Source organism: Saimiri boliviensis, chromosome 15, assembly GCF_048565385.1.
Source record: "Saimiri boliviensis isolate mSaiBol1 chromosome 15, mSaiBol1.pri, whole genome shotgun sequence".
NCBI lineage: Eukaryota > Metazoa > Chordata > Mammalia > Primates > Cebidae > Saimiri > Saimiri boliviensis.
The window spans coordinates 68734671-68760702 of NC_133463.1; the positions used below are offsets into that span (position 1 = coordinate 68734671).

Here is a 26032-nt window from a genome sequence, read left to right on the forward strand (position 1 = left end):
CTACAGGTGTGTGCCACCACACCTGGTTAATTTTGTATTTTTAGTAGAGATGGGGTTTCACTATGTTGGCCAGGCTGGTCTCAAACTCCTGACCTCAGGTGATCCACCTGCCTGGGCCTCCCAAGTGCTGGAATTACAGGCCTGTGAGCCACCATGCCTGGCAGATTTGGGATTTTTTGACTCCAAGTCCCACACAGCTTTCTAATGCTTATGCTGCAAAGAAGACAACTGAAGTAGTTTATAGTGATGCTAAGAGTTAAAGAAATACGTTTGAAATCTTTTTTTTTTTTTTTTTTTTTTTTTTTTTTTTTTTTGAGACGGAGTTTCGCTCTTGTTACCCAGGCTGGAGTGCAATGGCGCGATCTTGGCTCACCGCAACCTCCGCCTCCTGGGCTCAGGCAATTCTCCTGCCTCAGCCTCCTGAGTAGCTGGGATTACAGGCATGCGCCACCATGCCCAGCTAGTTTTTTGTATTTTTTTAGTAGAGACGGGGTTTCACCACGTTGACCAGGATGGTCTCGATCTCTCAACCTCGTGATCCACCCGCCTCGGCCTCCCAAAGTGCTGGGATTACAGGCTTGAGCCACCGCGCCCAGCCAATACGTTTGAAATCTTAACAAGCAGATTTCTTAAGTTGGATGAGGAATTATTTTCAGCTAAAATTGAGTTGTATAGTTTTTATGTGTTCAAGGGAAATTTTTTTAAAAATATGCAAAATTGGAGAGGATATCTTGAGGGTCATGCCATTTTGGAATTTAGAGTAAATCATTAAATTTCAGGGTTTTTAGAAATAAAAGAACCTGAACATTTGGAGACAAGGCAGGTGAAATTAACTAAAATGGTATGCTCCATGAGGGCAGGGCCTATGTGTATCTGTTTACTACTCCATGCCCAGTGCCTGGCACAGTGCCCAATGGACAGTGAAGTAGGAGTTCAAGTAATATTTGTTGGCTGGGTGAGGTAAAAAAAAAACTAGGGTTTTTTGTTTGTTTGTTTGTTTTTTGAGACAGAGCCTTGCTCTGGCGCTCAGGCTGGAGTATGATGGAGTGATCTCGGCTCACTGCAACCTCCACCTCCTGGGTTCAAGTGATTCTCCTGCCTCAGCCTCATGAGTAGCTGAGATTATAGGCACTGGCCACCACACCCGGCTAATTTTTATATTTTCAGTAGAGACGGAGTTTTGCCGTGTTGGCCAGGCTGATCTTGAACTCCTGACTTCAGGTGATCCACCTGCCTTGGCTTCCCAAAGTGCTGGGATTACAGGCATGAGCCACCATGCCTGGCCTTTATTTTTATTTTTAAGAGACCAGAGTCTTGCTCTGTTGCCCAGATTGGAGTGCAGTAGAATGATTGTACCTCACTCTAGCCTAAAACTCCTAGATTCAAGTGATCCTTTCACCTCAGCCACCCAAGTAGCTAGGACTACCGGCACATGCCACCATGCTTGGCTAATTTTTGTATTTTTTTTTTCTTTTTTTATATATAGAGAGTCTCACTATGTTGCCCTGGCTGGTTTCGAACTTTTGTCCTAAAGCAATCCTCCTGCCTTGGCCTCCCAAAGTGCTGAGATTACAGGTGTCAGCCACCGTGACCAGCCAGTGAATACACTTTTTACTTAAACTGTGAGAGTCTCTTATGTGCCAGACCCTATGCTAGCCCTTGATGGCAGTATGAAAACCATTGGAATCTTGTCCACAAGAAGCTCACAGCATGAGATTCCAGACAGCTACAGCCAGAGATAGAAATGTGGACAATTACAACCCAGCATGAGAATTTCTGCAGTAGAGGGATGGTGCAAAGGGCAGTGGAAGCTCGGATAGAATGACAGACTGCCTGGGAGAGTGAGATGGCCAAGACTTCCTCCAGCAGGTGACAGCTGAGCCGGGTTTGAAGTTTGGAGGTGTGTTTACTAGGAGTGCAGTGCAGGAGGGGAGGAACACCAAGCAGAGACAGGAGGAGGTAGAAAGACTTGAAGGTGTGAAATAGCCTGGCATGTTTAGGAAAATTCAAATAGTCCTGCCTGCCGTCCAGTGGTTTTCGATGTTTCTGCTTGCCTGTTCCTATCTGTAAAAATATTTTAAGCGTAGATTTTCCCCCAATATGGGCTTTTTTTTTTTTTTTTTTCTTTTTGAGACAGTCTTGCTTTGTTGCCCAGAATGAAGTGCAGTGGTATAATCTCGGCTCACTGCAACCTCTGCCTCCCAGGTTCAAGCCATTCTCCGTATGTCTCAACCTCCTGAGTAGATGGCACTACAGGCACTTGTCACCACGCCCAGCTAATTTTTTTTTTTTTTTTTTTTTTTAATAGAGACAGGGTTTCACCATGTTGGCCAAGATGGTCTAGATTTCCTGACCTTGTGATCTGCCCGCCTCGGCCTCCCAAAGTGCTGGGATTACAGGCGTGAGCCACCACACCCGGCCTCAACAGGCCACTCTTAAGACTCAAAGCCCTGTGAGAGGGGCCAGTCTGTCAATTTCACTGCTGTACACACCTTGTCTAGACAGTGTCTAGCATTACTAGGCACCCAATAAATATGGATTGTTGGACTGAGTTTGATTTTCCCTATTGCTGGACCATAAGCCTAAAGTGATGGCTGGTGAAAAATGTTTATAGACTTTACTGAAGGAAGGCCTTCATAGCATTTCCCAGAGTTCTGCACAGGACACCAGAGCTTTGATTTTGGAACTCTAGCTCTCACTGTTTATCTTAGGGTAGTCAAGACCCTCACATAATTTCCCTGTGTCTTCTGAGGACATTCACGTTGTTCATCAGGGCCAATCGTATTCCTGTGCATTACATGGTGCCTGTGCCGAGTGATTAATAAAAGGGATATTGTGACTTTCTTGGCAGGGATGAAAGGGCTATCAACATGGTAAATAGCCCTTGTATAAGCAGGCGAAGAGAATGAGGCTATTCTTCCTCCCACCGTGGCTCTCACTGGTGATGATAACAACACCAAAAGCATATTTTTCTGTTTGACTTTTGAATCCAGAGGTCTATGATGTGGCAGCAACAAAACCGTTTTTTTCACCTGGCAACAAAACTTAAGATCTGGCCCATTACACTACCTTCCTACTAATGGATGGGTTGGAACAAGGTTGAAGGGTCATGTTTTGTGTGAAGTGCAATTAACATTTTATTATGGACTAGTTTGAGGTTTTAAAGAAATATATAGGGCACAGATTTCTTCACCAAATTTCAAAGAAACCTAGATATAGCCTTAAAAAATATATTTTCTTCCCAGAATGATTTTTAATTAATTGATTTATTTATTTTATTATTTATTTATTTTTTTATAGAGATGGGGTTTCACCATCTTGGCCAGGCTGGTCTTGAACTCCTGACCTTGTGATCCACCCATCTCAGCCTCCCAGAGTGCTGGGATTATAGGCGTGAGCCACCGTGCCCGGCCCCTAGAATGATTTTTTAGAGACAGATGCCTACTGATAATATTTTATGTTTAGGCCAGGCGCGGTGGCTCAAGCCTGTAATCCCAGCACTTTGGGAGGCCGAGGCGGGTGGATCACAAGGTCAAGAGATCGAGACCATCCTGGTCAACATAGTGAAACCCCATCTCTACTAAAAATACAAAAAATTAGCTGGGCATGGTGGCACGTGCCTGTAATCCTAGCTACTCAGGAGGCTGAGGCAGGAGAATGGCCTGAACCCAGGAGGCGGAGGTTGCGGTGAGCTGAGATCGCGCCATTGCACTCCAGCCTGGGTAACAAGAGCGAAACTCCGTCTCAAAAAAAAAAAAAAAAAAAAAAAAAAATTTATGTTTAGTTAATCAGCCTATAAATATTTATCGAGGGTCTGTGGGACCAGCTTTTGCTTGTACTAAACAAAATATCAAGAAATAGACAACATGATTCCTACCCTTAAGGAGATGACTTTTTTTTTTAATTTTAATTTTCTTTTTCTTTTTCTTTTTTTCTCAGCTCAGATGGGTAATGTGCCAGTGTCATAACAAGGTTCAAGTTTGGCACATCTCACACAAGAGTGTGAACACCCGATCATCATGCTCATGAACTACAAAAAGACCTAGGGAGATTACTTTTTAAGTAGATAAAGAAAATAAGGGCTGGTGTGGTGGACTTTGGGAGATACACAAAGGTAGATCACTTGAGGGTTGGGAGTTCAAGACCAGCCTGGCCAACATGGTGAAACCCCATCTCTACTAAAAATTAGCTGGGCATGGTGGCACACACCTGTAATCCCAGCTATGTGGGAGGCTGAGGCAGGAGAATCACTTGAAGGTTGCAGTGAACCAAGATCATGCCACTGCCCTCCAGCCTGGGCAACAGAGCAAGACTCTGCCTCAAAAAAAAAGGAGAGAAAAGGAAAATAGTCCATGAATCAATGGAGGGCAATTGAGATACTGTGCTATAGTATAAAATGTATTTAGTCCCTGGTTCCTCACAAAGCTTAAATTCTCAGAATATCCCAAGCAATGAGTATCTATTGTTATGATAAGCCCTTATTAGCACAACTGACTTTATGTTAATAAAGTGACTTAGGGTGGGACCCCTAGCTAGTCTCAGGATAGGACTGGTCTTGAAAGACCAAGTGGTTAGAAGATTAGACGGCTGGAACTTTCAACCCCACCCACCAACCACCAGGAAAGTGGAGGCCAAAGGAGGCTCGATATCAAGCTCTAGCAAAGACTCTTGAACAATGAGATTTGAAGAGTTTCTGGTTTGCTGACATGGGAGGGTGGTGCTGGGAGGGTGGCTGGCCAAGAGAGGGCATGGAAGCTCTGTGTCCCCCCTTCTGTACCTTGCCCTATCATCTCCGTCTGGCATTCATCCCTATCCCCTCTAATACACTGGATTAAAAAACAGTAAATGGGTGGGGCACCGTGGCTCACTGTAACCCCAGTGCTTCAGGAGACCCAGGCAGAAGGATGGCTTGAGGCCAGGACTTCGAGACCAGTTTGGGCAACATAGCAAGACCCTGGTAGCACAAAATAAATGAAAAAAACCATTTTTTTTAACCCAATAAATGTAAGTAAGTGTTTCCATGACTTCTGTGAGCCTTCCTAACAAATTAATTGACCTTGTGGAGGAGATGATGGGAACTTTGATTTAAAGCCACTTAGTTAGAAGTATAGGTGACTGCCCTCTACTTGCAATTGGTATCTGGAGTGGGGACAGTCTTGTGGTACAAGTGTAGCTGGGACTACAGGTATGTGCCCCCACACCTGTCTAATTTTTGTATTTTTAGTGGCGATGGGGTTTTGCTATGTTGTCCAGGCTGGTTGCAGTTCTTTTCTTAAAACAAAGAAACTGAAGACTTGAGTTGCTATTGAATCAAGCTGCTTTTCCCTGAACTTCCCTTGTGTAATCAGTGGGAAAATTACAAGTCTGATAAGTGGGGACTGATTTTCTGGACATTTTACATTTCATTGGAAAAATAAATCAGAGTTATCAGATTCCTCCAGAGCAAATGTAACTGTGATATAAATCAGAGTCACCAAGGAACAGAGCCCTGGGCTAAAATAGATGCCAGGGTCTCATTTAAAAACCATGACAGACATCCCACCTATTCTCAGAACACAAGTATCATTTACTTCTTGGGGCCTGGAGTGAGAGTTTGTCGGTATTGGCTTTGCTTCCTGGCATCTCACATAATAACAAATGCTGGGATGGAAAGATATCGGACACAGGTGCAATAGCATGATTATGTTAAATTGAGAAAAGACTTTCAAAGGCTCTCTACAGTCTTAATGATTTCCAGAGGGTCCTCTTTCAGCTTCCCTACGTTGCCTCTGGTAGCCTAATTAATAGAGTGTGACTTTGTAGTTCTTGCCAAGTGCCAACCCAGCTCAAATGACAACTGTCAGGAGAATGTGGCAGATAACTGAAGAAACCTTTAGTTACCTAGCTATCTTTAGAAGACACTGTCTTTGGCTTAATGAGTGCTGTATTTTATAAGTAGCCACAGGTGTTTGGAACCCTGTCAGCACTCTTGGGGCTCTAAATAGTGTTTGGTAAAGTTTTCAGCCTTTATATAGGCATCAGCAGGGTTTGAATATCTGCCCAATATCAGAGCAAAGTAGAAAGTTACAGAGAGAAAACAGAGCCTCCAGGGTGGCATGAAGGATGTAAACATGAAAAATAACACTGCAGACAAAACCTTTAATGTAACCAATTGCAAACCATGCAGAAATATTCATAAGGCTGAATATACTCTTACAGGTGTGAGTCTTGATGAGTGAAAAATCTTAGGTTCTAGGCTCTATATGTGGCCTTGCCACTTACACGCTATTAATAACCAATTCCAATCACCAGATGTGAACTTTCTTCTCATCTATAGACAGAGGTTAATCATCTCTTAACTACATCACATGCTTGTTTGCCAAATCAAGTTTTTGCAAGTGAGATGCAGTATCTGGAAGTGACTTATAAGCCATAATGTGCTAAGCACATGAAATGTGGATTTATTTATTATTTATTTATGTATTTTTGAGATCGATTATCGCTCTGTCACCCAGGCCGGAGTGCAGTGGAGCAATCTTGGCTCACTGCAACCTCCGCCTCCCGGGTTCAAGCAATTCTCCTGCCTCAGCCTCCTGAGTAGCTGAGATTACAGGTGTGCAGCACCATGCCTGGCTAGTTTTTGTAATTTTTAGTAGAGATGGGGTTTCACCATGTTGCTTAGGCTAGTCTCGAACTCCCGACCTCAGGTGATTCTCGCCTGCCTTGGCCTCTCAAAGTGCTGGGATTACAGGCATGAGCCACTACATCTGGCCTCAAAAATGTGGATTTATTATTATGTAGAGCCTCATTAGGTATCAGATATATAGAACACTGGATAATCTGGAGTTACCGCCTAAAGTCTCACACCTGGCATAAATGTCCACTTGGCTGTTGATAATGGCATTGATGCCTCTTGTATTCTTTTCCTATCCTCAAACTGACCTGTGGATCCAAATAAAGGTGTATCTAGATATATGAAATTGTATCTACCAAAGCCTTGTCAAATACAGGCATATACCAAGAATATTCAGGGGCTACACTGGGAAACAAGTGGTCTGAAAATTTGACTCTGAGTGTACAGAACACCTGCAAGAATCAGAGCAACTATGTTAAGAAAGGGAAAATGCAAACCTGGCCTAAGCCAATATACAGATTACCAGAAGGTGCTTTTCACTGGCTGTATCTTCCACCAGACATAGAAAATAAGATTTTCCTGAGGGTGGTATCAGATATGTGAAATAGCATTTTATTATGCAGACCTGAGAAACATTTTTGTTTTCTACATAGTCATTAGTGAAATATAAATTTTTAGGTTTTTTGAATCTTTTTCCAGGCTTCATTTTTTTTTTTTTTTTTTTTTTAAGACAGAGCCTTGCTCTGTCACCCAGGCTGGAGTGCAATGGCACTGAGATTACAGGCATGAGCCACTGCACCCCGCTGTGATTTCTTTTTATGTCTAACAGAATGTGCGTTAAAGTGAAGCCTGGAGGCCGGGTGTGGTGGTTCACGCCTGTAATCTCAGCACTTTGGGAGGCCAAGGCAGACAGATCACTTGAGGCTAGGAGCTGGAGACCAGCCTGGCCATCACGGTGAAATCCCGTCTCTAGGAAAAATATAAAACTTAGTCAGGCATGGTGGTGGGCACCTGTAATCTCAGCTACTTGGGAGGCTAAGGCAGGAGAATTGCTTGAACCCAGGAGGTGGAGGTTGCAGTGAGCCAAGTTCCCACCATTGCACTCCAGCCTGGTCAACAAGAGCAAAACTGCATCTCAAAAGAAAAGAAAGAAATCACAGAACCAAGTGTATTTGATGTCTGCACTGAGTACCACAGATGATCTAAACAGTTGGCTACATGAGTTAATGATGGTTAAGGGATAGTTAACCCCCAAAATGGTTAATGTGGTGTGGTTTGGGATCATTTGTGACTTTTTTGTTTGCTAGTGGGGTGTGTGTGTGTGTGTGTGTGGTGTGTGCATGTGCGTGTGTTTCCGTCACTGCATCTGAGATTCTCAGTATTCAGCATTTTTGGTGTGTGCCGTTTTATCTTTTCAACACAGCAGAGCTGCCTCTGTCCATTGCCTCATAGGAGTTTCGTGAACATGAGTACCTTCAGTGCTGGCTCCTTATCTTTGGGACTGAGCAGATACAGTGGCCTTCTATCAATTTTCCTGCTAGCTAATGCCCTGACTTCTTTGCTCAGCTGTCCATTGTCTCCTGGAGCGCCCTGTGCACCAGCCTGAGCTAAACCTATTGAGAGCTGGCTGGATCCTGACAGCAGACAGAGCTTAGGCCACAGCCCAGCACCCTGCTGTGTACACATTCTGTGAAGAGTAACATGTCTCTTCCTGAAGGAAGGGTTATGTAACATTTCTTATCCAGTGGAACTAAACACACAGACGGGTAGTCCAGATACTTCATATTAATAGAAAGGTGATGGCAGAAATATTCTGAAGTCCTTCTGTTCTACAGAGATGAGTATACAGCTGTCAAAGGACCCAACATTAGAGGTTGAAGGTTTGCATTCCATACTGCATTATGATTTCTTTCTGTCCAGCCTGAAACAAAGATGAAATCCAAACATTTATACTCACTGAGTGTCATTTACCGTAAGCCCCGTCCCACATACTTGGGAAATTTGAAAGAATGAGATAGTTTTTTACTCATCTAATTTGTAGTATAGTTGAAGAGAATTAATGCAAATAAGAGTAAAGTAATACAAAATGCTATATAGGTAAACATCAGCATTTTAGAAAGTAGACCATATCTGTCTACTTTCTTTTTCTTTTTCTTTTTCTTTTTTTTTTTGAGACGGAGTTTCGCTCTTGTTACCCAGGCTGGAGTGTGCAATGGCACGATCTCGGCTCACCGCAACCTCCGCCTCCTGGGTTCAGGCAATTCTCCTGCCTCAGCCTCCTGAGTTGCTGGGATTACAGGCACGTGCCACCATGCTCAGCTAATTTTTTGTATTTTTAGTAGAGACGGGGTTTCACCATGTTGACCAAGATGGTCTCGATCTCTTGACCTCGTGATCCACCCGCCTCGGCCTCCCAAAGTGCTGGGATTACAGGCGTGAGCCACCACGCCCGGCTATATCTGTCTACTTTCTAGAACACATCCTGGAAGAAGGCTGAGGCATTTGAGTTTGGTGGATAAATCGAAAAAGAGGGAGAGCATTTTCTGAAAAGGGAGTAGCCTACATATAGGGAAGAGGCAGAAAGGAAGGATTGGGCTAAAATTGAAAGAGGAAAATAATGTTGGATAGGTTGAGTTTTAACATATTAAGGAGACTTTGACTGGTATACACACAATTCCCGAACATATAGAATATAACGTTTCCATTTGGAAGAAACAGCACCTGTTTCAGTTACATAATCCTTGAACTCCAGAAACTGGGCCAGCATGAGCAGTTGTAAGCTATGCCAGGTATGCAGTTGGGAATCGATAAATGTGTTTCCGTTGAGAAATTTTTGCAAGCCCCTTAACTGAAAGCAGCCTCCGCGATAGCTGCGGATGTTCCCGAGAACACTGCTGAAGACTTGAAATATGTTTAAAGCCAGAAAGACCTTGTCTATTCTCGTGTTAGAGACATGCAACACTCAAAGCCTGTGGCACTTCAGCAGCCTCAGCCTCTGTCCTGTGAACTGAAAATAAATGATCGTTAACTCCAGACAGTGTTTGTACAGCATGCTTAGCACAAGATTCACTTTAATGTGTTCATCCTTGTTTGGAAGCCCAAAGGAAATGAAATTTGCTGTTTTGTGCTCCCTGGCCTTGTGGTTTGCGGTAGATCTTTTCAGTACAAAATGTGCCCAAACAGTTGATTCCATTTTGATCTTGTGAGTGAGGATTTATCCTAGAGGCTGTCAACCTAAAATAATTAAAGGAATCAGAATCTAGGGGTTTTTTGTTTTGTTTGTTTGTTTGTTTGTTTGTTTTTGAGATTGAGTCTTGCTCTGTTGCTCAGGAGGAAGTGTAGTGGCTCCATCTTGGCCCACTGCAATCTCCACCTCCTGGGTTCAAGAGATTCTCCCTCCTCAGCCACCTGAGTAGCTGGGATTATAGGCACTTGCTACCACACCCAACTAATTTTTGTAGTTTTAATAGAGATGGGGTTTCACCATGTTGGCCAGGCTGGTCTTGAATTCCTGATCTCACGTGATCCAAATGCCCTGACCTCCGAAAGTGCGGGGATTATAGGTGTGAGCCACTGCACCTGGCCAGAATCTAGTTTAAAGAGTGTTTATTCTAAAAAGAAAAACAAAAAACACACACAAAAATAAAGAGTGTCTATTCGAGCTCAAAGCGTGAAGACTACAGCACTTGGCACTTCCAAGTTACCTTGCGGATTGGTCTGCAAAACAAAAGAGAAGTTCACATGTTTAAAGAAAAAAGAAAGGATGAACCAGGAAAGGGGGCAATGACAAATTCGTCAGGAATTTTCACTGGTTTGCAGAAATAACACTGATTAGTGATTGGCTGGACACTGTTGAACTACAGGGTGTATGGCATTTTCTGGCTACTTAGCATCAGTCGATAGCCCACAAAGCAAGTGGCTTCAAGAGGTAATTATTTAGCTCAAACAAGAGTGGGCTGTGACTGCTGTTAACGTTTTAAATGCCTTTCTAAGCTGATCATTTACAGGGGCTCACATTCCTCAGATAAAATGTTCTTATTTCTTAAGGTTCATCAGGGTGTCCATAAAAACCTAAGAAATTTGAGTTGGGAGATTTTAGAAATAAATCCAGTCAGTTTTCTCATTTTCCAGATCAGGAAGCTGAGGTCTAGTTGGGTGAGAGATCTCCCCAAGCCATGTTTCCTAAACTGGCAATGCACACTCTTCAGTTAGGTATCTGACTCCTCCCAGAGACAACACAGGACCTGGCTTCCATTGTTCCATCGACGCTTGGACAATGGTCAAGTTGGCTTACCATGCCCTAGCTTCACCTGTGCATCCTTTTTCTTCCCCATCAAAATGGAAACAGCCTTAATATCTATCCAGCCCTCTTTTACTTTTTTTTCCTTTTTTTTCTGTTTTTTTTTTTTTCTTTTTTTTTTTTGGAGACGAAGTCTTGCTCAGTCACCCAGACTGAAGTGCAGTGGCTTGATCTTGGCTCCCTGCAACCTCCACCTCCTGGTTCAAGTGATTCTTCTGCCTCAGCCTCCCAAGTAGCTGCGACTACAGGCACACACCACCACACTTGGCTAATTTTTGTATTTCTAGTAGAGACCGGGTTTTGCCATATTGCCCAGGCTGGTCTCGAACTCCTGACCTCAGGTGATCTGCCCACCTCGGCCTCCCAAAGTGCTGGGATTACAGGTGTGAGCCACTGCATCCACCTTCTTTTTTATTTCTTTCATAACACAATGTTGGCTCTGTTTCATTCCAACCCCACTGGGTTTGCAACGTGTGGTGCCTAATGAGCATCATCAGCATCACCCAAGCCTTTTTTTCTTTTCTTTTTTTTTTTTTTTTTTTGAGATTAAGTCTGGCTCAGTAGCTCATGCTGGAGTGCAGGGGCACCATCTTGGCTCACTGCAACCTCTGCCTCCCAGGTTCAAGTGATTTTCCTGACTCAGCGTCTCGAGTAGCTGGCATCACAGGTGCCCACCACCATGCCTGGCGAATTTTTTGTATTTAGTAGAGATGGGGTTTCACCATGTTGGCCAGCCTGGTCATGAGCAACTTACGTTTCCCATAGTAGCGCTCAACCAAAGTTCTGGTAGCAGTCAGCTGGTCAAGGTTTAAGTCTTACTTGGGAAAAGAGGCAAGTTATCTAACTTCTGTAAGTCTCCATTTTTCCAGCTGTAAAACAGTGATATTGGCAAGGACTTGGACTAGATTGCCTGACGTTCCTTTCCAGTTAAGACAATTCGGTGATCTGGTTATCAGGTAGGTTGATACCACAGAAGAGATGAGGTTGATTCCAGCAAACCTCTCAGTGAGGAGTGGCCAAGCGCTCTCTCTCTCTCTCTCTCTCTCTCTCTCTCTCTCTCTCTTTCGGACTCTTCTTTGCTTTGACTTACCAATCCACCAAAAGGGTTCTTTTCTAATCCTTTAACAGAAAAGAACAGCCAAGTCTCTCTAGCAGTTACCAATCAATTTTTCCTTGATTGAGAACTTAATTTGTTTAAAAAAAAAAAAAAAAAAAGCTGAAATGCTACTTAGTGGCCTTTTGACAGTACTTCTGGCAAAATGTGACTCTCATTTAATCCTTATAGTAACCCTATGAGACATACTGTATTATTCCCATTTTACAGATAAGAAAGTGAAGGCACTGAGAAGTTGAATGCTTTGTGCAAAATTGCACAGTGAATAATGAATGGGTGGTCTCTGGATTTGAACCCCAGCTGTCTAGCTCTACAGGTTTACTCTAAGTGAATGGTGAATAGTGAATGAGGATGGCAGGAAGTTAATTTGCTAATGAATAAAACTGAGCCCCCTATCCCAACTGGAAGCTATGCTTTCTTTTCTTCTCTCCTACTTGCTGCCACCTAAATAACAATGATCACTGGCCATGTGCTTGATCTTGGAGACCAGGGGTGAAAGGTGTGACACAATGTGTGCCCGGTTTGAGAACTAGTGTTGCAGGTGAAGAGCAAACACCTGTGTTTGCGGAAGGGCAGGAGTCAGGACACAGCATCCTCTCATTACAGAGGGCACAGCAGGGACAGGGACCCAGATTGGAAGGGAGCAGATGCCACAGGACAGGAAGTGTGCTGCCCCTATCTTCTACCAAGACAGCAAGGACTCGTGATACTGTAACCAGTACTGATCTGCTGAGTCACTGTATCCTCAGCGAGTTCCCTGAACCATTCTGGGCATGTTTCTTCAGCTGTAAAACGGCAATTAGAGGCCTAATACTCCTGGGGCTGCTGTGTAAACAAATAATAATCTGTTTGAGGGGGGAAAAAAAGTCTTGGTGCTTATTGGAAAGGTACTTTGTAAGTGGAAAGAGCACCATTTTTCTGAGTTATCAGAGGGATAGATCAGAGGGAGATGTTAATGCAATCACTCGTTTCCTTCATGACTGGAGACCTCTTGGGAAAGAGCTCATGTGGAGGAAGAATTAAGTGAAAATCTCAAGTCAAAGACAATGAAGGCTGACTTAGGGACCTTCCCATTTTGACCTTGTATTTACCTCCTATCTCAAAGCTGAGATAAGAGAGATTGAAAGGGCCTCCTGAATATTTATGCACACATCATTAAAAAGTGTTCATTATATGTCCCACATGCGTTGGCACCAACTCTTTGGAATGCTGCAACTCACCAACCCCATTTCCCGGATGAGTGTCATCTTAATCATACAACATTGGCTCAATGCAAACATGAGGACAATATGATGACTTCTTTTGTAGTCACTTCTCTGAGCCCCATCTGTATTTATGTTGGTAGCAGTATCTGTGTGATGTATAAATTGCATATATTCTCACGTTTGTCATGGCACTTTAACATAACTAGAATGTTTTCTTCTTCTTAGCCTATATGAGCATAAAATAGGCAGAAGACAGATACTTCTGCCATGTAACATTTGGTAGCACAGAAATCTCTCTAAACATAGAAATCAGAAGATCTGTGTTCAAGTCCTAACTCTTTATTAAAAATGTGACTTGATCAAGTCACTTTAATTTTTCGAGCTTCCTTCCTTATCAAATTATTAATAATGACATTGCTTTCCTGATATGGATATATTATTATTATTGAGATGAAGTCTGTCTCTGTCACCCAGGCTGGAGTGCAGTGGTGTGATCTTAGCTCACTGCAACCTCTGCCTTCCGGGTTCAAGCGATTCTCCTGCCTCAGCCTCTCAAGTAGCTGGGATTACAGGCACATGTCACCATGCTTGGCTAATTTTTTTGTTTGTTTGTTTTTGTTTTTGTTTTGAGACGGAGTTTTGCTCTTGTTGCCCAGGCTGGAGGACAATGGCATGATCTCGGCTTATGGCATCCTCCGCCTCCCAGGTTCAAGTGGTTCTCCTGCCTTAGCCTCCCGAGTAGCTTGGATTACAAACTTGAGCTACCATGACCAGCTAATTTTGTATTTTCAGTAGAGATGGGGTTTCTCCATGTTGGTCAGGCTGGTCTCGAACTCCCAATCTCAGGTGATATGCCCGCCTTGGCCTACCAATTTGTTGGGATTACAGACATGAGCCACCGCACTTGGCCTGTTTTTTTTTCTTATTTTTTATTTTTTATTTTTATTGTTGTTTTAATTTAGAGATGGAGTTTTCACCATGTTGGCCAGGGTGATCTCAAACTCCAGACCTCAAGCGATTCACCCGCCTCGGCCTCCCAAAGTGCAAGTGTTGTGATTACAGGCATGAGCCACGGCACCCAGCTAACAGGAATATTATAAGGCTCAGCTCCGATTGTGTATTATGGCCCCATTCAGATGTAAGGTATTATTGTTATTAAGTCTGCTGTTGACCAAAGAAAAAATTAAACTTTTAAAGAATTAAAGTTAGTTTTATTTGGAAGTCTTACTGAGGACTATAGACAGGGCAGTAGCTCAGGAGCAGCCCTTTAGGGAGGTTCTATCTGACTGCCCCGGCACAGAATTTCAGCCCATTGCTTATATACAGGTGGTGGAGGTTCAGTACAAGCAAAATCACATCAGCCTTGTACAGAAATTACATTGAAGCTGAATCGCATCAAGGTTTGGTTGTAAGAGTACATCTGGTTATAGATTACAGAGGCATAATTACTAACCCCTTCAGACGTTATCTTATGGGTAGGAAAAGGCAAGGACTAGAGTCCTTTATTATTTATTTGTTTATTTGGTTTTTCATTTGTTCGTTTGAGATAGGGTCTGGATTTGTCACCCAGGCTGAGACGTGCGCCACCACAGCTGGCTAATTTTTATGTTTTTGTTGACAGAGATGAGGATTCACCGTGTTGCCCAGGCTGGTCTCATACACCTAGACTTAAGCAATCTGACGGCCTCAGCCTCCAAAGTGCTAGGATTATAGGCATGAGCCAAGGTGTGAGGCCTCGTTTATCTTTTAAGGAGTACAGTGACTCAGGCAAGAGACATAGGGAGCTATGTGCTCTATCCTGTTTTGTCTTCAAAGTATCTTTCTAGAGAGCTACACATTGTTACAAAGTCAAGGGGCTTTGTGAAATTATGTTGGCAAACAGAAATGTGCAAACATGGCCTCTTACATGTGTTACATTGTCTTACACTGCTAATCCTCCATGTTGATTTCAAAGACCTTATGTGATATATGAGATTCACAATGAAACATTCTTCCTTCCCAGATGTGTTTATCATCTCAATCCATTGCAGTGACAAGACACAGAACTTGCGTGGAACTTTGCTTTGTACTAACTTGACATGAGCCCTGGAAGGGCTCTGTATAGAACACAGGACTGTGACTTGTTCTTTATTCACAGAGCCATTGCTAGTGAAACATTTGGCATGGACCACCTTATAAAGTGGTTACTACAGCTATTTGTATTGTGTGTGTGTGTATGTGTGTTGTCCAAGACCAATTGCTTCTGGCTCTACAGAATTACCAGTGTTTTTTTACACCAACCAGTTCTATACTCTTTCCTTCCTATTTCTGTCGGTATTTATTCTTTTGCTCTGATCAGGTTGGGAGAATTCAAGCATTTTCTTGAAGGAAAACTACATGAAATGTGTATTATGATCCTATTTCATGTAAAAAAAAATACACATATAAGCCATATGTATGCATATACATAGAAGATTTCTGTAAGAATGCATAAGCAGCTGTTAGGTTCCTTGGAGGTTGAGGAAATCCTCAAGCATATGTATGGCACAGTAGATAGAAACATATAGTGACCTTCAATGCCCCCATCTCCCAGCTTCAGCAATGATCTTTAGCATTGCCAGCTAACCCAGCTTAATAATTGTCAGTTCATCTGAACCAAGGAAAGAGACTTTTAATTTTCATTTTTATACCTATTTGAATTTTTCCTACTGTGAGCATATATTTTTTTGATAATTAAAAATCTGAATTAGAAAATAAGTCCAAATGTTAAAAGGAAATGCAGTATGTTAGATTTCATTTTTATTGTTTTTGTTTTTTTCTCTGAGAGTCTTTCAAGGGTGAGTGATAAAGAGTGACTTTCCTCGGGTTCTCGGCTCCCCAAGGACAGATACTGGCGGTCGCAGAACATCTGGAAAGGAGAATCGCTGTGGTTTAAAGCACATCTATGTCAGCGCTGTTGCCCAAATCTCAGGCTCACACTGTCAGCCCCACTATTTGGCTTGCTGTGTTTGTTAAACTGTTTACTTTGGCTGAGATTTATGACGCTGTTTCAAAATGAGAATATGTGGTTTCAGTCTCCCCTTTGTTCCCTGAGTCCCACAATCTGCCGCAGTTCTCTGTGAGCTATTTTTGAAAAACAATTTCTACGCTTCTTATCAGATGGACAGTGATTTTCGCAGGTATTATTAACACCCTGCACTCAGTAATGTTTGTTCTCTTAGGGCTGGAAGAGGAAATGGTCTGATGTAATTTCAGCAGCTGGTTAACCGGACAGGAATAGAACATTACAGAATCACCTTGAATCTAAAGCCTGTGAACCAGCTGTCTGAGATGAATAATAGGAAGGTTTTTTTCCCCCCCACTTTAATTTATATTCCGTACCAGTGGGATTGAAAATGCAGCTAATATACAGATGGTCACTCTTCCCAATGGTTTAATGCAGATGGATTAGGACTCTGCTACTCAGAAAACTATTCTGTCTATGCTTCCCACCATGCTGAATGCATAGCGTGTACTAATTAACTTTCACAGCGATGAGATTCCAGCCCCTACTATTTGCTATGCGCTAAAATTGCAACGATAAATAAGCAACTCTCCTTTAGCATCCCTGATCTCATCTAGTTATAATCCAGTGGGATGGATCCTTTACTGTTGGTGCTATAATATTGTGGGAGAATAGAGGAGAGAGAAGGCTGTTTTCTGGCTTGGAAAGGCTGGGAAAATGTTCACAGAGGAGGTGCCCTTGAAAAGCTGACCCTTAAAGAGAAGTCTTCTTTTTTTTTTTTTTTGAATTATTGAAGGCAGGAAGAAGGAGCATTCTCAGTAGAGGCATAGAGGGTGATTAGCATGTTCAGAGGCTGAAGAAGAGTTCAGAATGTTCAGGGTACAGAGCAGGAATGCCTGTGACTGGGAGGGGAGAGAGGCAAAGGAGCTCAAGAGGGGGCCTAGGGTCAGGCTGACGGCCACTTTAGCCCCTGGGTAAGTGGGGTTCTGTCGGATCCGGGGAGCCGAGGCCCACTCAGTCCCGGAGGGGATTGGTAGTGTCTTGGTTATTGCACTAGTGCACATGGCTTGGAAGCGGCACTGGAGAAAAGGAACTGAGGAACGCCTGCAACTTGTGCCTCTTGCATCCCTCATGTATAGCATCAGGGGCTTCCTGTTGCTTTCTTGGCTTCTCTGTGCTGGTGCCCCCCACTCCCCTCTCCTTCCTGATGGTCCCATTTCCTCGATTACTTCTAGCCTTGAGTTGTTTGTTTGTTTTACCTTTGTTCCAGTAATTCCTTTTTTATTTATTTATTTATTTATTTATTTATTTTTTGAGATGGAACCTTGCTCTGTCACCAGGTTGTGGGGCAGTGGTACAATCTCGACTCCCTGCAACCTCTGCCCCCGGGGTTAAAGTGTTTCTCCTGCCTCAGCCTCCAAGTAGCTGGGACTACAGGCGTGTACCACCATGCCTGGCTAATTTTTGTATTTTTAGTAGGGACAGAATTCCACCACATTGGTCAGGATGGTCTCGATCTCCTGACCTCCTGATCCACCCACCTCGGCCTCTGTTTTTTGTTTGTTTCTTTTTTGAGGCAGGGTCTCGCTCTGTCTCCCAGGCTGGGGGCAGTGGTGCAATTTCAGTTCACTGCAACCTCTGCCTCCTAGGCTCAAGGGGTCAGCCTGCCTAGTAGCTAAGAATACAGGCAGTGTGCCAAAACACCCGGCCAATTTTTGAATTTGTAGTAGAGACAGAGTTTCACCATATTGACCAGGCTGATCTCGAACTCCTGACCTCAGGTGATCTGCCTGTCTTGGCCTCCCAATGTGCTGGGATTACAGGTTTGAGCCACTGTGCCCAGCCAAAAATAATATCATTTTTATCAGTGCCTTTATACATTCATTTGTTCACCAAATATTAAGTACTTGCTGTGCCAGGCAAAACACTTATGTGTATACAGTGTGAAATTTTTTAATCTTTTTATTGGGATAGTTTTTCTGGAATATACAATTTTCAAAGCTCGATTTTAGAAGTCTGTGTTTCTGACTATAAAAGAAAAAAAGATAGTATCACAGTTCTTATAGACTTTAACCCCTGGTGGCATGTCTAAAAATACTGAGTTCTAGGCCATGTCCTGGATCCAAAATTATTCCCCTCCATCATACTCAGTTTTCTTTTTCTTTTTTTTTTGTTTTTTTTGAGACGGAGTTTCACTCTAGTTACCCAGGCTGGAGTGCAATGGCGCGATCTCGGCTCACCGCAACCTCTGCCTCCTGGATTCAGGCAATTCTCCTGCCTCAGCTTCCCAAGTAGCTGGGATTACAGGCACGTGCCACCATGCCCAGATAATTTTTTGTATTTTTAGTAGAGACGGGGTTTCACCATGTTGACCAGGATGGTCTGGATCTCTTGACCTCGTGATCCACCCGCCTCGGCCTCCCAAAGTGCTGGGATTACAGGCTTGAGCCACCGCGCCCGGCCTTTTTTAACTTTTTTTCAGTTTTCTTAAACATGAAAATGCCCCAGGCCCCGGTGGGACAGTAAGGATATTGTGTAGTGCTTCTCCTCTTCTACTTTTGGAGGGAATTGGTGGAAATCAGGAATGTTCAAGAATTAGCACTAAGCTCAAGCGTTATGGAAAATGGAAGGATAGTAACTAAAAGGTTCTATTCTGTAGTGTTTTTGTTTTTTTCTTTTGAAACAGGGTCTCGCTTTGTCACCCAGGCTGGAATGCAGTGGCATGGTATCCACTCCCTGCAACCTCTGCCTCTCGGGTTCAGGCGATTCTCTTGCCTTAGCCTCCAGAGAAGCTGGGACTACAGGTGCATGCCATCATGCCTGGCTAATTATTCTGTAGTAGTTAAAGATAAATAGGCCAGGTGTAGTGGCTCATGCCTGGAATCCTGGCACTTTGGGAGGCTGAGGTGGATGGATCACCTGAGGTCGATGGATCACCTGAGGTCAGGAGTTCGAGACCAGCCTGTCCAACATGATGAACCCCGTCTCTACTAAAAATACAAAAGATGAGCTGGGCATGGTGGGGGGCTCCTGTAATCCTAGCTACCTGGGAGGCTGAAGCTGGAGAATCGCTTGGACCCAGGAGGTTGAGGTTGCAGTGAGCCAAGATCGCGCCATTGCACTCCAGCCCAGGCAACAAGAGCGAAACTCTGTCTCAGAAAAAAAAAAAAAAAAAAAGATAAATACTACCTAATAATTCTTTTAGGTTAGAAAGTTTACAGGAGCTAAAACTTTTCTCTTGGCTCATAATATATTCCTCCTCTTACTATATATACCAAATTACATAGTAGCTTGTTCCACATTTTAATTTCTAAGTAAATTGGTCTTCATTATTCTTGGATTCCTGACAGACATCACATCTAAGAATTAATATTTTGCATTCTGCCACTCTGAGCATGTTAAACAAATTACTCAGTGTTGTTGTCACTGAATTAATTAGAAGGATTCATGTGATGACTTTAAAACATCCTATTTTTTTTTAAACTAGGGCTTTTTTTTTTTTTTTTTCATTAATAATTACAACTCTACATAGGTCATTTGTCATTTGTGGTTTTAGAACTCACTTTCTCAGGAAGTGGTCGTGAGGTTTCATGACCATTTAGCAGTTCAAACTGTGCCTAGCACATATGAGATGCATAGATTGTCTTCATTTTACCAGTGAAAGCTCTGATGCTCAGAGGTTGTAGAGTTACTGGCAGTGCCAGAGTGGGAACCAACTTTTTATATTCCAAATCCTGTTTTTTCTCGTTATCCTCAGAACTGACATTTTGGGTAAAATCTGTGATAGTCAGAAATGAACAAATCTGTGGAGCGGAAATGTACCAGGCCCTGGTGGGATGGTAGGGATAGTATATGGTGCTTCTCCCCAGGAAGTACTTCAGACCCAGGAAGAGTTGGTGGGTCTGCACTTCCGGAAACATCATCCCAGATCGTGGCCTGGTTGTCAGAGGGAAGAACTGAACCTCATTTGCTTGCTGGGAAATACTCAAGCCACCTCTTTTATTCTAAAGATCACCGGTGCCTTCCCTGGAGCTGTATGCTGGAGGCTATTTTAGTTGGTTTTGTTTAGACTTATATACATTAAAGTAATACTATAAATTAATTTAGTGGCTTTAAAAATATCTCCATATCTATTAACTTCTATCTGCTTCATTTATTTATTTATTTATTTATTTATTATTTATTTATTTTTGAGATGGGGTCTCTCTCTGTTGCCCAGGCTGGAGTGCAGCGGTATGATCTTGGCTCACTGCAACTTCCACCTCCTAGGCTCACGTGATCCCCCCACTTCAGTCTCCCAAGTAGCTGGGATTATAGGTGTGTACCACAAAACCCAGCTAATTTTTGTAGAGACAGGGTTTTTCCATGTTGCCCAGGCTGGTTTGAACTCCTGAGGTCAAGTGATCCTCTCACCTTGGCCTCCCAAAGTCCTGGGATTACGCATGTGGGCCACCATGCCTGACCTATCTGCTTTAATTGCTTTTTTTCTCCTTTGTTTTATTAAAGTATTTTTTTTCAATAAGAATTTCATTTTGACAGTTTATTATTTGTTGACAAACTGTCTGATATCCATTTATTTTCCAACATCTACGTTTCCCTCTTCATAATCATTTTATCTTTGAGTCCTTATTTTCCTGACTTTTTAGTCTTTTTAAATTGTTTTTAAATTTTTTATAGTTCGGAACACTTTAAAGAAACTGTCTTTTTCTTTCCTTCAGGGCTCTTCTTACCTACTGAATGCTCTCTTTTTCCCTTCCCTTCTGTTTTTCCCTTCTTTCCTTTTTTTTTCTTTTTTTTTGTATTATTTATTTTTGCTTCATAGTGTCACATAGCTGTTTGCTTTTTCCCGTAATGTTTATGCTTAATGCAGATGGTTCTGTCCATACTTTCAATCTGTCCGTACTTATCTGTGCTTGGAAATAAAGACAGGTGACATCTCCTTAGTGCCTTCCTAAGTTATCTCAGAATGTCATTTTCCCCCCTGAGCTAAATTTGATAGCTAATTATTTGTTCCACTGTCTTACAACTTAAGGGCTTGTGGTGATGAAAAGGAGTCAGAGAGCCTTGCTTATGAGGTTTTGTTCAACTTCCTGCCCCAGGGTTCATTTCACAAAGTCAGAGGTAGAGCCCGCTGCCATGGAGGGATGTTTTCCACCCCTGCAATGGTCCCCAAATGTATTATTGAGCTTGGGCGGCTTTGCTGTTAGAAAAAGATCTCGTTCTTCATTTCCTTCATTGCAGCTATCTTTCCCCAGCAGCCATGTCAACTGTCTCCTAGTCAGAAGATAGAACATTCAGTTATTTGTATTTTTTTTGTTTAATTCTTCAAGCTTTGGGTTTATTAATGAAAATTCTGAGGATTCATTGACTTCGCTACAAGGCTTCTGGGTGGTCAGAGTCTACCTGCCTTACCTGGCCACTCCAAAATCTTCTGGTTTTTTTTTTTTTTTTTGGCTGCTATTTTGTTTATTTATATTTTTGTCTTTTCCCTTTATTCAAAAAGTTACACAGTGTTGTTGTTGTTGTTTGTTTTTTTGCTTTTAGATGTAGTCTGGCTCTGTCGCCCAGGCTGTAGTGCAGTGGCAGGATCTTGGCTCACTGCAACCTCTGCCTCCTGGATTCAAGCCATTCTCCTGCCTCAGCCTCCCGAATGCCTGGGATTACAGGCACCCACCACTGCGCCTGCCGAAGTCTTTTCATTTTTAGTAGAGAAAGAGTTTCGCCACATTGGTCAGGCTGGTCTCAAACTCCTGACCTCAGGTAATCTGCCTGCCTCAGCCTCTCAAGGTGCTGGGATTATAGGCGTGGGCCACTGCCCCTGGCCACAAAGCTTTTTTTTTTTTTTGGTCATTTCCATGGGTAGAGAGTATTTTATGGCTAATCCACTCTATCTGTAATACAGGCCTAAATCATTTTCTTATATCATGATTCCTTTTTTTATTTGTTTATTGATTTTTATTTTATTCTTTTCTTTCCAACCTTTACTTTAGGTTCAGGGAATACACGCACAGGTTTGTTACATGAATAAAGTACACGTTGCAGGAGTTTGGTGTACAGATTATTTTGCCACCCAGGTAATGAGCAGAGTAGGCAATAGGTAATTTTTAGATCCTCACCCTCCTCCCACCCTCCACACTCAAGTAGGCCCCTATATGAGTCCATTCTCTTGCTGCTAATAAAGGCATGCCTGACACTAGGTAATTTATAAAAGAAAGAGGTTTAATGAACTCTCAGTTCCACATGGCTGGGGAAGCCTCATACTCATGGCAGAAGATAAAGAAAGAACAAAAGGACTTCTTACCTGGCAGCGGGCAAGAAAGCTTGTCCAGCGAAACTCCCATTTATAAAACCTTCAAGGCTGGGCTTGGTGGCTGGCTCACACCTGTAATCCCAGCACTTTGGGAGGCCAAGGCAGGTGGATTAACTTGAGGTCAGGGGTTGGAGACCAGCCTGGCCAACACAAACATAGCAAAACCCCATCTCTACTGAAAATACAAAAAATTAGCTGGATATGGTGATGCACACCTGTAATCCCCGCTACTCAGGAAACTGAGGCAGGAGAATCACTTGAACCCAGGAGGCAGAGATTGCAGTGAGCCGAGATTGCACCACTGCACTCCAGCCTGGGCAACAGAGTGAGACTCCATCTCAAAAACAAGCAAACCAAAATAATAAAAACAACAACAAGAACAACAACAACAAAAAACCCATCAGGTCTCTTGAGATTTATTCACTACCACGAGAACAGTATGGGGGAAGCCACTCCATGATTCAACCACGAGTCAACCTGGTCCCACCCTTGACACGTGGAGATTATTACAATTCAAGGTGAGATTTAGGTGGAGACGGAGTCAAACCACGTCAGTCCCAATGTCTATTGTTGCCTGATTTCTTTTTGTTTGTTTGTTTTTGAGATAGAGCTTTGCTCTGTTGCCCAGGCTGGAGTGCAGTGGTGTGATCTCAGCTCACTGCCACCTCCGCCTCCCAGGTAAAAGCGATTCTCCTGCCTCAGCCTCCTGAGTAGCTGGGATTACAGGCATGCCCCACCACGCCTGGTGAATTTTTGTATTTTTAGTAGAGACAGGGTTTCACCATATTGGCCAGGCTGGTCTCGAACTCCTGACCTCATGTGATCTGGGATTACAGGTATGAGCCACAGTGCTGGGATTACAGGTATGAGCCACAGTGTGGCCTCTCAAAGTGCTGGGATTACAGGTATGAGCCACAGTGCCCTGCCTATTGTTCCCTTCTTTATGTCCATGTATACACAATGCTGAACTCCCTCTTAGAAGTGAGAACATGTGGTATTGGTTTTCTGTTCCTGCATTAATTTGCTTAGGGTGCCATTTAAAAACATTTATGAAGTTAGGGGTTTTTTTTCCTTGTCTGGCTACTTCTAGCTAAATTTTTGCTGGTGGTGCAATCTTGGTTCTCTGAAACCTCTGCTTCCTCGGCTCTCTGAAACCTCCTGGGTTGGAGCAATTCTCCTGCCTCAGCCTCCTGAGTAGCTGGAATTACAGTTGTGCACTACCACGCCCAGCTAATTTTTGTATTTTTAGTAGAAAGGGGGTTTTACCATGTTGGCCAGGCTGGTCTTGAACTCCTGACCTCACTCGATTCACCCACCTTGGCCTCCCCGGGTTCTGGGATTGCAGGCATGAGCCACCGTGGCTAGCCACTTTTTTTTTTTTTTAATTATTTTTCTTAATATGAAAAAAAGGGAGATTCTGTGCTTTGGTTTCACTCCACCAGCGTTACCAGTTTATAATCTTTACAGTTCACATTTCCTACCTGGTCGCTGGCAGATGAGGGCTAGTCTGGCTCCGAGCACATGGATGAAAAAGTATCTTCTGGAATACTTAGATAAACATGGTGATTCAGGTGCACTAAAAAAATTACACAACTAGATTTCCCTAGAAGAGGAAGCCCTAAGGACTCACAGTGTCATCTGGCATCAATGTAGTTTCCTTTTTTTTTTTTTTTTTTTAACATAAAATATTAATCCTAATGTACTAACCTTCAAGTTTAATAAAATATATCTCCCATAAAGTTGTCAGAAAATGCAGGGTACCCACTAAAATGTGAATTATAGATATAGAACAATGAATTATTTTTAAAGAATAAGTAGGTCCCTTGCAATATTTGGGTCATGCTTTTACTACACAATTGCTGTTTATCTGAAATTCAGATTTCACTGGGTTTCCTGTCTAGTTTTTCCTTCCTAAACTTGGCAGCCCTATCTATCACCACCATCTTATGAGAATGTTTTCTGGGTCTGTTGGATACCTGTTCTTTAGTATTTTCCTGATGTCACTGACATCCTCATCTCTGTTACTAGTAAATTCATTGCTATGCCCTTTCCTTAGCCAATCCTATAATATAATTTGACTCTTAAGTTTTACATAATAAATATTTGGGCCGAGCATGATGGCTCATGCCTGTAATCCCAGCACTTTGGGAGGCCAAGATCGGTGGATCACAAGGTCAGGAGTTCAAGACCAGCCTGGCCAAAATGGTGAAACCCTGTCTGTACTAGAAATACCAAAAAAAAAAATTAGCCAGGCATGGTGGCAGGCACCTGTAATTTCAGCTAGTTGGGAGGCTGAGGCAGAGAATTGCTTGAATCCAGGAGGTGAAGGTTGCAGTGAGCCAAGATCGTGCCACTGAACTCCATCTGGGGTGACAGAGCAAGGCTCTGCCTCAAAAACAAACAAACAAACAAACAAACAATAAATATTTACAGATGATCAAACATTGTATAGCAAGCATCGTTAACATTTATTCCCAATTATTTCGCATTCAGATAAAGAGCAGTCGTGAAGCACTTAAGATAGTTTTGAGCGACCAAAATAGATGTCATACATTCCATACCCAAAATGCTCATGTTTCTTTCTTCATAGATGTTCATATCAGGCTTTTGCTGAAAATATTTTAACTCTTAAATACTGACCAACTACTTAGCAGAGCACAGCAGAACAGAAAGAGTGGGTTAGGGGAACTGCTTGAGTTCAGGTGCCTATCACAGCAGGACAAGGGAAGGAGATAGGAGAGTGACAAACAGACCACCCAAAATTCTGGAACCACTGGGTGCAGAGCACATAGCTCTGGCCATTTATGTGGTCTCTGAAGACACCACTGTGGAAACATTCCATGCCATGGAGCCACAAGCTGGCATTCAGCTGGAGGGTGTATTGGGACAAAATTTGTATGAGTAACAGATTCCTTAATATACTCACTAAAGAACTGGGAATGTATCGCTCATGTAATTTAAACCCAGGTTAGGCAGCTTCATGAACTGTTGGATTCAGGTGTTCAAATAGGGTTGTTTGTAATTTCTCTCTCTCTCTCTGTCTTTCATCTCTATCTCTTTATCTCTATCTGGTCCTATTTGCTCTGTGTTGGATTTCTTCCTAGGCAGGTTCTTCCTTTATGATGGCAAGATTGGTTAGTAGTAGCTCAGGGCATATTTTAGACGAAGTTTCACTTTTGTTGCCTAGTCTGGAGTGCAGTGGCGTGATCTCGGCTTATTGCAGCCTCCGCCTCCTGGGTTCAAGCGAGTCTCCTGCCTTATCCTCCTCTTGAGTAGCTGGGATTACAGGCACCTGCCACCACGCCCAGCTAACTTTTGTATTTTTAGTAAAGACAGGTTTTCACCATGTTGGCCAGGCTGGTCTCAAACTCCTGACCTCAAGTGATCCTCCTGCTTCAGCCTCTCAAAGTGCTGGATTACAGTGAGCTAAAGATATTTAATGACACTCTGATGCTATTACTGTCTGGGATTGGTTTAATAATTTGTGCTGTCATCAAAATTTCCAAA

General features: G+C 42.8%; 1 protein-coding gene and 1 non-coding gene across 3 annotated transcripts in view; one reads left to right on the forward strand and one right to left on the reverse strand.

Moving 5' to 3' along the window:
* DEPTOR (DEP domain containing MTOR interacting protein) overlaps positions 1 to 26032 on the forward strand; it is a 193085-nt gene that overhangs the window by 24191 nt on the left and 142862 nt on the right. The window contains exon 1 of one of the 2 annotated variants that reach the window (XM_074387085.1): positions 20871 to 21975. The exons of the other annotated variant lie outside the window; for it this stretch is intronic. Within the exon in view, the coding sequence (XP_074243186.1) occupies positions 21866 to 21975 (110 nt within the window). The 5' untranslated portion in view covers positions 20871 to 21865. Of the gene's footprint in view, positions 1 to 20870; positions 21976 to 26032 lie in introns of those variants that run through there. 2 annotated transcript variants of the gene reach the window in all.
* On the reverse strand, positions 3939 to 4042 carry LOC120362445 (small nucleolar RNA U13). The gene has a single exon (XR_005578352.1). It is a non-coding gene; the product is annotated as a small nucleolar RNA U13 (small nucleolar RNA).